General features: G+C 41.8%; 1 protein-coding gene across 9 annotated transcripts in view; it reads left to right on the top strand.

Annotated features, from left to right (window-relative positions):
- FIP1L1 (factor interacting with PAPOLA and CPSF1) overlaps positions 1-14,562 on the top strand; it is a 71,083-nt gene that overhangs the window by 51,851 nt on the left and 4,670 nt on the right. For 5 of the 9 annotated variants that reach the window (XM_062198828.1, XM_062198825.1, XM_062198831.1 and 2 more), the window contains 4 exons: positions 1,687-1,713; positions 3,610-3,664; positions 5,513-5,568; positions 9,497-9,710. In XM_062198828.1, coding sequence (XP_062054812.1) covers positions 1,687-1,713; positions 3,610-3,664; positions 5,513-5,568; positions 9,497-9,710 — 352 coding nt within the window. The remainder of the gene's footprint in view (positions 1-1,686; positions 1,714-3,609; positions 3,665-5,512; positions 5,569-9,496; positions 9,711-14,562) is intronic. The other 4 variants (XM_062198826.1, XM_062198832.1, XM_062198830.1 and 1 more) reach the window with 2 other exon arrangements.

Genomic DNA, 14,562 nt, shown 5'->3' with positions numbered 1-14,562 from the left:
GTTTTTGAAGGGGCTGTTTGTAATGTGTTTGCATGAATCATGTTTGTGAGCTCTGTAGTATGCACTGGCTGAAGGGGTAGAGTTGTTCATATATTGGTTTAGGTAAAGTTGTCAGGATTATAGTTTCACATACTGGGTGACTGATTTTACCTTTGTCCTTTATCTTGTATAAAGAAAATCTTGTATTTAAATGTGAAAACAGATCAAATAGTGAAGTTCTGTATTATTCCAAAAAAACTATTTTTTAAGGAAAAAAAGGTAATCATGTGTATTAACAACATTTAAATCTCAGCCTTCCTTGAATTTCTGCTTAGTTTGGTGTGTGGGGCTCTGCTAGCTTGAATTGTTTGCTGGATTCTTTTAGTCTGGTAATTGGGGAAACAGCAGAGTAACCCGGGCAAGATGAGAACTGTCATTGACTTGTGGGGTCAGTGTCCTGCACTTGTGGAGCCTGATGACTTGAAAATGGTAGCTGCTGCTTTTATATATCTTCTTGTTTTGTTGACTTTGTATGTTTAGTGTAATTTATAATTTTATTGCATGGGTTGTTAAATAAGGTAGTTCAGTCTATTTCAAGGCTATTTGTTGCCTTGAGACTTTTTTTTTTTTTTTTAAATAAATCTCTTATTCTGGTAAAAACTGCATGTCAGAACATTTTGAAATAAATTATTAGCACATTTCGGCGGATACGAAAACATTTGAAAGTGATTCTGTTTTCATTTTTGTGCACGCATTTAGTTAATGAGTTATTTTTCCTTGGTTGAGCTAATTTTGATGCAGTTCTTAAGATAGAATTTGGTAAGCCATTCTGTGTTGAAGTTATGGCATGAATCTTTTTTCATGAAAAAGCTGTTTTAGATTTTTATTTTTTTTTTACTTAGAAAATGTCATTTTTCTTCAACTGCAGATAGAATTTGCATGCCATATAAATTGTATTTTAAATATTTCTTAAATTTAAAATCCTCAATTTTAAGATTTAGTAAATTTTCTATTAGAGTGAAGGGCATATATTTGGCCAATGTAAATTGAGACTGTTTATGCATAGTTTATTTCTCAAAGTTTATAATGTACACAAATAAGTCCTGAGTTACTGGAATTAGTGTTGGCTGGCACCCAGAGAAGGAATCCATCCACCTTTATTTTCAGTGTCTTGGGGGTGTGTATGTATGTAAAGGAGCTCAGCCCCTTTCTCGGATCAAGGGAAATGCTAACTTTCCCCGCCTCCTGTTGACACAGTCTGAATCAACACTTGAATGCCGCAGTACACTGGGCCTGGCAGAGGTGAATGCTAGCCAGTCTACAGTGTTGTCTAGCACCACCGGCAGTATTGGTGTCCACGGATTAGTTTCCCTGTAAAAGTAAAATGATCAGAAATTGATTATCAAATCTAGTTAGCATTATTTTCTTGGATTTTGGATATTTGTGTGTGCACAAGTGTGCTTCTTAACCGATGTCTAACTTCATTTGTGATTGTAACAAGTTCCTAGGCTGGGTTTCATCAGGGGAGTTGGATGTTATGCTTGTATTGTTGGTCCTCTGCAATAAACTAGAATGCTTCCCATGAGTGACTAAGCCAGGATGGTGAGGCAAGGGGTTTTATTTGAAAATTTGTTTTGGTGATGGCATAAATACATAACAGGTTCTGAAATCCAATTACTATATTAAATTTCATCACTTGTTTTTTAGGTATTCCAATAACTGTACCACCTCCAGGTAAAACTTTTTTCATGTTTTCTCCATCGTTGTTAATAAACATGAAATTTCAAGCTCACAGTTACAGGAGGGCAGTGTTGATGCGCTTAGAACATGCAATAGGCTATGATTCCAGGGTCCTATTTTCAGCTCTGCCTTTGCTTCATTCTACTTCTGATTAAGATACTTAATTTGTCTTATACCTGCCTTACCCGTTTATGTTGAAATAGATCTTCTTTTTAGATTCTTACCGTATCAATTTGTGAGGAAAACAGTTTAGGGAAGATAATCAGTTTTTATCAAAATAGATTTTGAGACCAGTGAATTTTTTATGATTAAGTGCTACAGGAGAAAGATCATTTATCTTGACTTTACCATGGTTTCTGATTTTTTTTTAACCTACTGGCATAACTCAGTATCATGAGGCAGTAAGTTCCGAAGCACACAGCAGTAGCAGTTAGGTAAATTGACAGCTAGCTGCTCTTGGCTTCGTCATCATTGCTCATTGTTGTATGTGCAGGGTCGGTAGGAGTTCACAGGTGGACCGGTGTTGTTTTTACATTTTTATCAGTTTTCTCTTTTTCTAGTAGGCAAGTTTGTTTACTGAGTTAGTGTTAAAAGCCAGGAAGAGAATGCTTGGAAGGGTGGTGATGCAGAGGTAGTGTAGTTCAGATAACAGAGGAGAGGAGGCATTTTTAGCTACGTGTAGAGAGTCACTGTGTGAAAGTGGCTGAAGAAGACTTACCAGGAAAAGAACAGGAATCGTTGGCACGGCTCTTTAGTCTGAAAAGCAGTGTGGTTGTGAGGCTGCCTTAGATAGGAGTGTGGACTTCAGGAGTAATGTAATGCTGAACACACATGTCTAATGTTTACTGAGAGTCAGAGCTCCTAAAACAATGTAGTGAGAGCATGGTAAACTTAAAAGTTTGTAGCAAGGCTAAAAATGGATTTAAATGGACCTTTGAGAAGAGTTAAGGAGCTGAGATTTCTTTTTATATGGGATGTCTAGAAGGAGGTTTAGTAGAAGTGTTCCAAACATGGAGAAGGTGGAGAGTAGAACCACGACACTTCTTACCGTTAGGACGGTGTCAAGACTCGTAGTGTCAGAGATTTCAATGTGTTGGTAATGAGGATTGTTAAAGCGTGGAAGGAAAGGAATTGGTACAGGTTGTGGAATCTTTAAAGTCTTTTTGGGCCCTTTATTGCCTCTCTGAATTTGCAAGTGTAGAATAGGTTAAGGGCTAAGGTCCCTCGTAGCCATTTTATTCTATGGTATTTCATTTAGGTCTGCTGAGTGAGTGAGAATGCAGACCTCATTATATCAAGGTGCAAATTATTTTCTTTCCTCTAACCCACAAACTGCATTATGTGCCTTTCTTTGTAAAATACTTTGTTAAGGTTGTGCTATTTAAAACATTTTATGGTGGATATTGAGTGTTTATGTACTTACTGGTAAGATTTTATTTATAATTATACATATTAAAGAAATTTCTACGTATCTAAAGCTCAAAAACTTTTTGAAACAGGTAAACATTATTTTATTTGCTTTTCTTCTAAAATATTTCATGTATAACATATCTGGTGGCAACGCTACTACTGTTTTTATATGGAAAAGGTAAGGCATTGAAATTAGCTTTCTGATACTCACAATGGGCTGTGTGTGGTGCTGAAAATAAGACCAGGTGTCCTGACTCCTTTGTGTCCTGTGTCATTAGAGTAGACTGTTCATTTTAAGTTGCATTGCTCCAACAATCTGTTAATAAGTTTTAAGTTCCATTTTTTTTTTCTGTCGATTTTAACATAGGGAAGCACGGTTATGTCCCCTGAGAAATTTAGTGATACGCAACTGCTTGTTTCACACTTTTCATTAAATAGAAGTTCTGTTAACTTCTTATGTCTTGCTGTTGAATGTTTCAGGTTTTCCTCCACCACCAGGCGCTCCTCCGCCATCTCTTATCCCAACGATAGAAAGGTAAATCACTGTGGATCCTGTTCTGTTTTGGTGGTTGATAACCATTTGACAGAAGAATCATGTGCATAATGTAATGTTTTTAAAGATTTAATTTTAGAATCCTAGAACTTTTAATTCATAAATCTAGATCTGTTAATCACTTTTTTTTAAAGATTTATTTTATTTATTTGAAAGACAGAGTTAGAGAGGTAGAGACAGAAAGAGAGATATCCATCCACTGGTTCACTCCCCAGATGACCGCAACAGCCAGAGCTGCGCAGATCCGAAGCCAGGAGCCAGGAGCCTCTTCTGGGTCTCAACGTGGGTACAGGAGCCCAAGGACCTGGCCCATCCTCCACTGCTATCCCAGGCCATAGCAGAGAGCTGGACCGGAAAAGGGGCAGCCGGGAACTGGTGCCAATATGGGATGCTGGCGCTTCAGGCCAGGGCTTCAACCCGCTGTACCACAGCACCGGCGTTAATTACAATTACTTTAATACAAGATGTTGCACATATGGCCTGATATCAAAACTGGACAAAGAAAACTAAGTCATAATATCTTTAAATAGTATCTTTGGTTTATGACACATTGATTAAAGAAACCCTTAGATTATTAAAAAAACAAAAACAAACCAACCCTGGCTGCAGTCAGTTTTGTGAGAAATAGAAGCATAAGTCTGTGGAAGTCATGAACAATGCGTGTCTTGGTTAGGATGACTATCATCAGTCCACAGTAACAAAGGCTGCCTGTTGACTGCATAATGCCGTGTCTCCACGTCCACAGAGAAGGGTTGAGTCCCCCCGCCCTGGGGACCTGAGTGCTGTGCTTGTGAGCGCCTGTGGCCAGCAGTAGGAGGCGTCACAGCACACAGTGTTGCTGGGGGAGACCCCGTTTCCTCTGCCAGAGAGGGTTGATGGAGTTGTGAAGATCCAAACAGCTAGTGAGGGGAAAGCACCAGCCTGCTGCTTGGCAGACAGATGTCATTTACAAAGGAGACCTGTCATCCTGTTTGGCAGACGCTGAGAACACCAGCAGGCTCCGGCCATGCCTGTGATTTTTAGAGGGAATGATAATGACTTAGTTTGTGACGTCTGTCACACACACGCTTGGTTCTGTGCGAAATGCTAGAAAGTATTGTTAACCCCGATAGCCAGGCAGACTTAGTAACTTCATTAACAGGAAAGTGTTTGAGACTACATTTTACTTTCAAATAATCTGTTAGACTGAATTTGTGAGTCCCCTTGTGAGTGAGACTGAACTGATTGTGGTTCTGTTAAGTAATATTGCAAATTTGCATTTTCTTTACAACTTAGATATTAGGTTTAGTGTTTTTCAGGTTAAAAATGTATGTTTGAGTGTGAAAAAATAAAATTTGCAGAATTTGTTAATGAAATGGTGGCTGAATAAAAGTTTTAATTTGGCCGGCGCCGCGGCTCAATAGGCTAATCCTCCGCCTTGCGGCGCCGGCACACCGGGTTCTAGTCCCGGTCGGGGCACCGATCCTGTCCCGGTTGCCCCTCTTCCAGGCCAGCTCTCTGCTGTGGCCAGGGAGTGCAGTGGAGGATGGCCCAAGCCCTTGGGCCCTGCACCCCATGGGAGACCAGGATAAACACCTGGCTCCTGCCATCGGATCAGCGCGGTGCGCCGGCCGCAGCGCGCTACCGCGGCGGCCATTGGAGGGTGCACCAACGGCAAAAGGAAGACCTTTCTCTCTGTCTCTCTCTCTCCCTGTCCACTCTGCCTGTCAAAAAAAAAAAAAAAAAAAAAAAAGTTTTAATTTTGCCCTGATACTTTCCCATTTGCACAAAACTATTAAAATTTAGAATTTCTTGCAACATATGTGAAAATACACTTTGTCTCTTCAACAGTGGGCATTCCTCTGGTTATGATAGTCGTTCTGCACGGGCATTCCCATATGGCAATGGTAAGTAGTATTAGTTACTGAGATTCAATTTGAATTAGTAAAGTGCTTACATATTTTTATGGTGATAAAAATCTGTTTCCATGGTTTAAAGTAACATCTTACAGAGAAATCTAAAAATACTAAGTTTAGTAATAACTTGGGTTTATTTATCTGCCAGGTTGCTTAATGTAGTAATTGTCATTACTTACCAACTGTTCTTTTAAAAATGAATACATGGTGACATGATAGGGATATTTGTACCTTGCTTTTTCCTGAAGGAGTTAGGATCTGTCAGCAGGCTGTCTCAGTCTTCATTGTTCATATCTTTCTGATTCTTGGCTGGTGGCGTCCACCACAGGCGCATTTTTTTCCCCTTGCTGATTTAATCTCACATTGTACAACACATTAAGGACAGAGATCCTACATGGGGAGTAAGTGCACGATGACTCCTGTTGTTGACTTAACAATTGACACTCTTGTTTATGGTGTCAGTAATCACCCTAGGCTCTTGAGTTGTCAAGGCTATGGAAGCCTTTTGAGTTCACCAGCTCTGATCTTATTTAGACAAGGTCATAGTCAAAGTGGAAGTTCTCTCCTCCCTTCAGAGAAAGGTACCTCCTTCTTTGATGTCCCATTCTTTCCACTGGGATCTCACAGGGATCTTTCATTTAGGGTTTTTTTTTTTTTTTGCCAGAGTGTCTTGGCTTTCCATGCCTAAAATACTCTCATGGGCTCTTCAGCCAGATCCGAATGCCTTAAGGGCTGATTCTGAGGCCAGAGTGCTGTTTAGGACATCTGCCATTCTGTGAGTCTGCTGTGTATCCTGATTCCCATGTTGGATCGTTCTCTCCCTTTTTGATTCTATCAGTTAGTATTAGCAGACACTAGTCTTGTTTGTGTGATCCCTTTGACTCTTAGACCTATCATTATGGTCTATTGTGACCTGAAGTTGATCACTTGGACTAGTGAGGTGGCATTGGTACATGCAACTTTGATGGGATTGTATTGGAATCCCCTGGCACATTTCTAACTCCACCACTTGGGGCAAGTCCGATTGAGCATGTCCCAAATTGTACATCTCCTCCCTCTCTTTTTCCACTCTTATATTTAACAGGGATCACTTTTCAGTTAAAATTTAAACACCTAAGAATAATTGTGTGTTAATTTGTTCATCAATAGTCAGGACAAGGGCTGATCAAGTCACTGTTTCTCATAGTGTCCATTTCACTTCAACAGGTTTCCTTTTTGGTGCTCGGTTAGTTGTCACCAATCAGGGAGAACATAAGATATTTGTCCCTTTGGGACTGGCTTATTTCACTCAGCATGATGTTTTCCAGATTCCTCCATTTTGGCCTTAAGATATTTTAAATTGCTTATTAATGTCTCCATTAATCCATTAATGCTTCCTTTTCTTCTTGAATACTTTCTGGTAAATTTTTGTTTTTAGAAATAATCCATTTCAGGTAAGTTTTTAAGTGCATTGCTATAAAGTGTATAATGTTCTCATTTAGCTTCTGCAGTGTCTAATTGTGGCCCTTTTTGGTTCTAGTATCATTTATGTGCTCTCTTTTTTCTTAACTTTGTCAAAAGATTGTTATTTTTTTAGTCTCCAGCAACCAATTTTCGCGTTTTTCATTCTTAAGTTCTTAAATTAGAAGCCTAGTGCATTAATTTTCAGTCTTTCCTAACGTAGTGATTAAGATGAATTTTCCTCTGGAAGAGCTCTTTTTATGTCCCAGAACGTCTGATACATCATATATTTGTATTTGTTCTTTTAGTTATTTAAATTATGATTTCTTTTTACTCCTGACTTACCTGAAATGTGTTAATTTGAAATGGGTGTTTTTAATTTTAAATGTTTTAAATTTGACTTCAAACTTAAATTGCATAAAGGTCATAGAACATGGTGTCTCTTACACTCGTCCTTTGAAAATGTCTGTGTTTTGTTAACAAATTCTTCATGTGTGCTGGAAGAAGCAGCATTCTATTCTACGGAGAGTGTTGTGTGCTCTGTCCATGTAACCAGCCTTGTCAACAGTGTGTTACTCAAACCTTACTCCCTCTATTGATTGTTTTTCTGCTTAATTTGAGTAATTGAGAAAAGTATGTTAATCTCCCATGACCATGAGGTGTTTTTTTTTTTTTTTTTTTTTCCTACCTGTATTTCCATCAGTTCTTGCTGTCTAAAAATTAAGGTGATCGCTGATGCCTGGAATTTTAAATTTGTTCTCTTTTGGGTAAAGTGCATCTTCTGTCCATATTTTCTCTTTTTTTGAGTCTCTTTCAATAATGGCCACACTCACTTGATGCCTGAGGGGTGTTAGGATTTTTCTTGTTGGTGTTTTTTCTTTTTTCCTTCCCTCTTTTCCTTTCCGTCTTTCTGTGTGTTTTTATATCTGGTATTCAGAATACAGTTAGTCTTTTAAAGATTTTGAAATTTTATTTATTTATTTGAGAGGTAGAATTAACAGAGGGGAAGACAGGGAGAAAGATCTTCGATCTGGTGGTTCACTCTGCAAATGGCCACAATGGCTGAACCTGAGTGATCCAAAGCCAGGAGCCAGAAGCTTCTTGCAGGTCTCCCACACGGGCGCAGGGGCCCAAGCACCTGGGCCGTCTTGTACTGACTTTCAAGGCCATAGCAGCAGGGAGCTGGGTCAGAAGAGGAGCACTTGGGATATGAACCCTGTGCCCACATGAGATGCCAGCACCACAGGCAGAGGCTTAGCCCACTGTGCCACAGCACCAGCCCCTAGTTAATCTTTTTAAAGCACGAATCAATACTGTGTCTCAGCTGGTGAATTCAGACTCTTTTTGTTATTGAGATTATTGAGCTATTTGAATATGTGTCCCATCCCCATCCTTCCAAAATCTTTTTGAATTGACTTGAGTTTTTCAATTGATTTTTCTTAAATTGTGATTTTTTTCTTTATTGTGAAATTAGACATTTCTGTACAGTGGTTACACTTGAAATTTACTATGCATACTTAATGATAAATTATTAAATAAATCTGAACCCACTTCTGCATCACTACAGAGACCGCAGAACATGTCTTTGTTTTCTAGCTATTATGTTTTTTTTTTTTTTGACAGGCAGAGTGGATAGTGAGAGAGACAGAGAAAAAGGTCTTCCTTTTGCCATTGGTTCACCCTCCAATGGCCGGCGCACCACGCTGATCTGAAGGCAGGAGCCAGGTGCTTATCCTGGTCTCCCATGGGGTGCAGGGCCCAAGCACTTGGGCCATCCTCCACTGCACTCCCGGGCCACAGCAGAGAGCTGGCCTGGAAGAGGGGCAACCGGGATAGAATCTGGCGCCCGACCGGGACTAGAACCTCTGCCGGCACTGCAAGGCAGAGGATTAGCCTAGTGAGCCGCAGCACCGGCCTAGCTATTATGTTTGTTACTTTAATTTGATTCCTAAGGCTTTTCTATTGGATTTGCCTGTATGATTACGGTTTATGTGTTCCATGCCTTTACATTTAAGATCTTTGTTTTTGGAGTAATTTTTCTTCTCTCAATGTGTATCCAATAGAAGTTCTTTTGATGAAGTCTGTTGGTTATGAGTTTTGCTTACTTTTTGTTTATAAATGTCTTTGTTTTCATTCAGATACAACTTTGGTGGGTGTACCTTTCTATGTTGATAATTCTTTTAAGTCAGCAGTGAAGAATTCATGATGTGTTCTCTGCATTTTAGATTCCGGGAAGTTTGTGGTCAGTCTCATTCTGGTTGCTGCTCACCTTGCAGAGTGAGGGGCTTTGTCTGTTAGGGCTTCAAGAGTGTTGCTGGATCTTCCTCCAGTGCTCTGGGTGTTTGCCACACGACAGTTCTCTTTCCCATTATAAAATAAGTTTCTGTTTTAACTTAATGACACATTTTTGGTGGTTTTCTGTTTTTGTTTTTTAAGTGCCTTAACCTTGGTTTTTATTTGTTGTGTTTTGCTTCTTTAGTTGCTTTTCCCCATCTTCCTGGTTCTGCTCCTTCATGGCCTAGTCTTGTGGACACCAGCAAGCAGTGGGACTATTACGCAAGACGAGAGAAAGACCGAGACAGAGAAAGAGACAGAGACAGAGAGCGGGACCGCGACCGGGACCGAGAGAGAGAGCGCACCCGCGAGAGAGAGCGGGAGCGTGACCACAGTCCCACACCGAGTGTCTTCAACAGGTCTGTTGGCTGTGCGGGAATTTCTACACATGTAGCTCACACACACTTTTGGGCTTACATTTGATGTACAAAGTGACTTCCAGTTTGCTTGGAAGAGGGATGCTTGAAGAAGAGTACTTAAGAAAAGCCTTTTTTTTTTTTTCAGCTTTTATTTATTTATTTATTTTTAAAAGATTTATTTTTGTGGCCAGCGCCATGGCTCACGGTTAATCCTCTGCCTGCAGCGCCAGCATCCAATATGGGCGCCAGGTTCTAGTCCCAGTTGCTCCTCTTCCAGTCCAACTCTCTGCTGTGGCCTGGGAGGGCAGTGGAGGATGGCCCAAGTGCTTGGGTGCCTGTACCCACAAGGGAGACCTAGAAGAGGCTCTGGCTACCGCCAGGCCTACCCCCAGCTATTATGGCCACTTGGGGAGTGAACCTGCAGATGGAAGATTCATCCCTCCCTCCCTCCCTCCTTCTACTCCCACCCACCCACCTCCCTCCTTCTCCTCCTCCTCCTCTCTTCCCCTCCCAGTGGAAAAAAATTTTTAAAAGAAAAGACTTGGAGAGAGAACCTGCTCCAGTCTTCTCTCATAGTTTCTGATGGTCACTGGCACTCCAGGGTTTTCCTCAGCTTCTGTGGTTGTAGGCTCTATCTCTGTCTTCAAATTCTTTTCTCTGTATCTAAATTCCCTCATATAAGAACAACAGTCATTGGATCAGTCAGTCTAATACGTTACAACTTCATCTTGTTAAATTTGCAAGGACTCTATTTCCAAATAGGGTCATATTCACAGGTGCCAGGGTTAGAATTTAGCTTTTTGGGAAACAAAATTCAACCCAGTACATTTGGTAATCAAAGTCTTTTAGTTTTATCAGTTTCCTGGAACACTGAAGGGTGTTACCAAGATTTTTCAAGACTATGATTTATACTTGTTATTGTTACTCTTTCATTTAGGCAACTTGTTTAACTTAATATGCTTGGATAGGTTTGGGAAAACCAAAATACTATTAATTTTAATACATCTTTCGTAAGACTTTTCCTTTTTAATTTTTTAAAAAGGTTTACCTGTTTATTTGAAAGGCAGAGTTACAGAGAGGCAGAGGCAGAGAGAGAGTGGTCTTCATCCGCTGGTTCACTCCCCAAATGGCTGCCAACGGCCAGAGCTGGGCAGATCTGAAGCCAGGAGCCTGGAGCTTCTTCCGGGTCTCCCACATGGGAGCAGGGACCCAAGGACTTGGACCATCTTCTACTGCTTTCCCAGGCTATAGCAGAGAGTTGGATTGAAAGAGGAGTACCCAGGACTCAAACTGGCACCCATATGGGATGCTGCCATTGCAGGTGGCGGCTTTATGAGCTACCCCCAGTGCTGCTCTCCCTTCACTTATTTTTAAGATTTATTTGAAATGCAGAGCTGGGGGTGGGTGGGTGGGGCGCTACCTTTTATCTCCTGATTCACACCCCAGATGCCCACAGCAGCTGGGGCTGGGCCAGGGCCAGGACAAGGCCAAATCCAGGAGCCTGCAGTTTCATCTGGGTCTCCCGTGTGGGTATCAAGGGCCAAGGTACTTGGACCATCTGATGCTGTTTTTTCCAGGCATATCATTGGGGAGCTGGATGGGAAGTAGAGTAGGCAGGACCTAAACATGCACTCCTGTCGGATGCTGACATCGCACAGTCAGCTTATTATTACTGGGGAGCTGGATGAGAAGTAGAGTAGGCAGGACCTAAACATGCACTCCTGTCGGATGCTGACGTCGCACAGCCAGCCTATCCTGCGGTGCCGCGACATCCGTCCCTGCTAAAACATGTTTGAATAGTGGAGCAGCTTTATGTGAGTTACAGAGTTCTTTTCGTGTACACACAAGAGCGATATATCTCTCATTTCATTTACAGAAAATGGCTACAAGGAGCTCAGTTGGTAAAAGACATTTCTCATTGTCAAACCAGACAGCCAAATTACACTCAGTTTGTATCAGAAAAAAGACTGACTTCATTTTTGTGTTCGGATAAGTGAGTTAATCAGCATTCCCAGTCTAAGATAAACAGAGTTGTCTCAGAGCCCAGAGCAAGGTGCTGACTTCTCAACACTTTGTTTTACTTCCGTTCACAACTAGTTGAGGGGGCAGAGTGAGGATTCCCACTGTGCTGCTTCTCACAGTTGTCTCAGGATCAAGCCGGAACACTCGCTGTTAACTGCATACAGAGCTGTGAGACAGGAAGGCCCGGAGCCCTGCTGAAGCTTTCTGATTCCTCAGCTCTGACATAGATGACAGGGGAACTGTGAGAGGGAGTTTGGCTGGCAGCTGTAGACTTAGCAACGAGCACCATGGAAGTCGAGGATCTGGAAACTCTGCTCAGACCTTCTGTGCTGCTGGAAGCAGCACATGTGTGGATCAGTCCTGGTGTGTTCTCCCATCCTGAAGGGTAGATGTCCAAGCACGTCAGGATCCCTGTGCCACAGCTTTCTTCACAGTCTTGCCTCAGCGCACGTGGTGTGCGTTCTAACCCCAGTCCTCTCCCCAGGCAGCCTCCCTCTGCTGGGATCACACACGTTCCGTGTGTGCGGTTCCCGTTTGTCCTTCCCCAGCCTCTCCCGCCTTGTTCCGCTCTGTGTTCTGGGAGCTGCCCTCTGAATGCTCCCTGCACGTCTTCCCTGACTCCCTTAGGGGGCCTCTCTGAGTGCACAGACCACTGGTGTTCATTTCTGTGTCCTGACCACTGTGTGCCATTATGCTTGGCACATAATAAGTGTGTCAACAGGTCAGTGATTACAATAGAGAATTTTGAAAACTGTTGAAATGCAATTATGTTATCTAGACCAATTTTGAAAGGGTAAAAATTCAGCCATGCCTTCTCAAAGCATCAATTTGGTCATCTTAGTCCTTACCATACCAGTGTAGGAACCATCACAGTTCAGAGTGAGGTAAGTTAGAGATAAATACAAGTAAACCTACAGGTGCAGGAGCACATATTGATGGAGGCAGCATTTCTAGCTGAATGTGGTCACATGATTGTAGACTTCTCAACCCAGAGGTCTTAGGAATGATCTAGACTACATCTCAATTTGTTTAGTTAGGAGCTAGAAGTTTAGAGAAATTAGGTGGTTGGTTGGTGCCGTGGCTCACTAGGCTAATCCTCCCGGTCGGGGCGCCGGATTCTGTCCCGGTTGCTTCTCTTCCAGTCCAGCTCTCTGCTGTGGCCCGGGAGTGCAGTGGAGGATGACCCCGGTCCTTGGGCCCTGCACCCACATAGGAGACCAGGAGAAGCAGCTGGCTCCTGGCTTCAGATTGGAGCAGCACGCCGGCCGCAATGCACCGGCCGTAGCGGCCACTTGGGGGGTAAACCAACGGAAAAGGAAGACCTTTCTTTCTGTCTCTCTCTCTCACTGTCTAACTCTGCCTGTCAAAAAAAAAAAAAAAAAAGAAGAAGAAAGAAAGAAAGAAATTAGGTGGTGATAATAGACCCATATTATCTTGAATCTGATTGAGGCATTATTCAGGATCCTTCTGAGCCTTAAAATTAGGTCGTTAGACATTCTGTGACTTTTTATTTTTACCCTTATTCCTCTCTGGGCACATCTTTCTTTTTTTCTTTAAAGCATTCATTCATGTAACTGACATTTTTTAGTTCCTGTCACGGGGTAGGACTAGTACTATGTACTGGGGAGACAAAAAGACACTGTCTTTACAGATGTAACCCTACTGTATTGCCCAGTTGATAGGGGCTGCCTGGTAGTTGAGGACTTTGTGCAAAGCACATGCAAGAAGGAACTGAAAAGAATTTATTAATCTTTTTCCCTTCCTTTGGCTTCTAGTAATTTGACTTATATATTGTAGGCACTAGTAAGATTTTATTGGTTGAATAAGTATTTAGCTATATGCTGCATATGTGTGAGTGTGTGTGTGTTTGCGTGGGGCTACGTCTGCTGTTGACTTCAGCCACTTAAATGCATAGTTCTGATAATGTAGCTGAAATGAATGTTTGAGATAGCACTGCTGTCTCTAGAGAATGTTTATGTTTACCAGTAAGGCGCTTATTAAAACCTGGTAGGAAAGTTTTGTTTGCATAAATACATGATGTTTATAGAAGATGGGGAGCTAAATGTTCTTGATTCTTCGATTTCTGACCCACACATGCACAGATGCTACTGAATTTTTATTCAAACTTTAAAAAATTGTCAGTGGTTAACCCAGGTTTGATTTTTCAGGTTCCTGAGCCTCAGGGCGTGAGGAGTCAGTGTTTACCTAGATTTGATTTAAAGTTTAAGGCCAGAGAGGCCAGAGGTGAGAAATGCTTTGTGCGCTGAATTATCTGAGGAAACATTTGGACTCGAGAAAATCCAAGTGAAGTTGGAGTGAAGGCTGTTTGTGAAGAGTGACCGAACAGTGTCTGAAAAAGCAAAATGTCATGTAGTATTTGCTGCATTACAAATTACAGGGTCACTGTTCTGACAATTGTAGACCAGTGTCCGCATCTGTTTTTTAGACAGTGTAATTGGGAGCCAGAAGGAAGATTGGTCATTCTAGGATGTTTAAAATGAGTTCTAATGGTTTCCAGGTCGAGAGAAACATTTGTTGGCAGTCATTGAGCTGAAAAGGGCTGGAAGGCGGGTCTTGATCTTTTGTGAGACCAAATCTACCATCTTTCATATACTCCCATCTGATGGCTGCTTTAGGAATCTAAAGGCCCCAAAGCCAAAAGAATTTGTTTTAGTTTACGTGGGTTGGAAAAGGGTTCCAGAGGACAGACTGTGAGGTCACTGACCTGGACTGTTTCTCTGTAAACGTAGGTAGTGGCAGGCATTTGAAAGAGAGCCTCAGGTTGGAGAAGGGTTTGCCTCGGTGCCGCCTGTGCTTTAGAGACTTTGTC

Source organism: Lepus europaeus, chromosome 8 (genome assembly GCF_033115175.1).
Source record: "Lepus europaeus isolate LE1 chromosome 8, mLepTim1.pri, whole genome shotgun sequence".
NCBI classification, from domain to species: domain Eukaryota; kingdom Metazoa; phylum Chordata; class Mammalia; order Lagomorpha; family Leporidae; genus Lepus; species Lepus europaeus.
The sequence above is the reverse complement of the archived record's forward strand: the minus strand, read 5'-3'. Positions and strand labels throughout refer to the sequence as shown.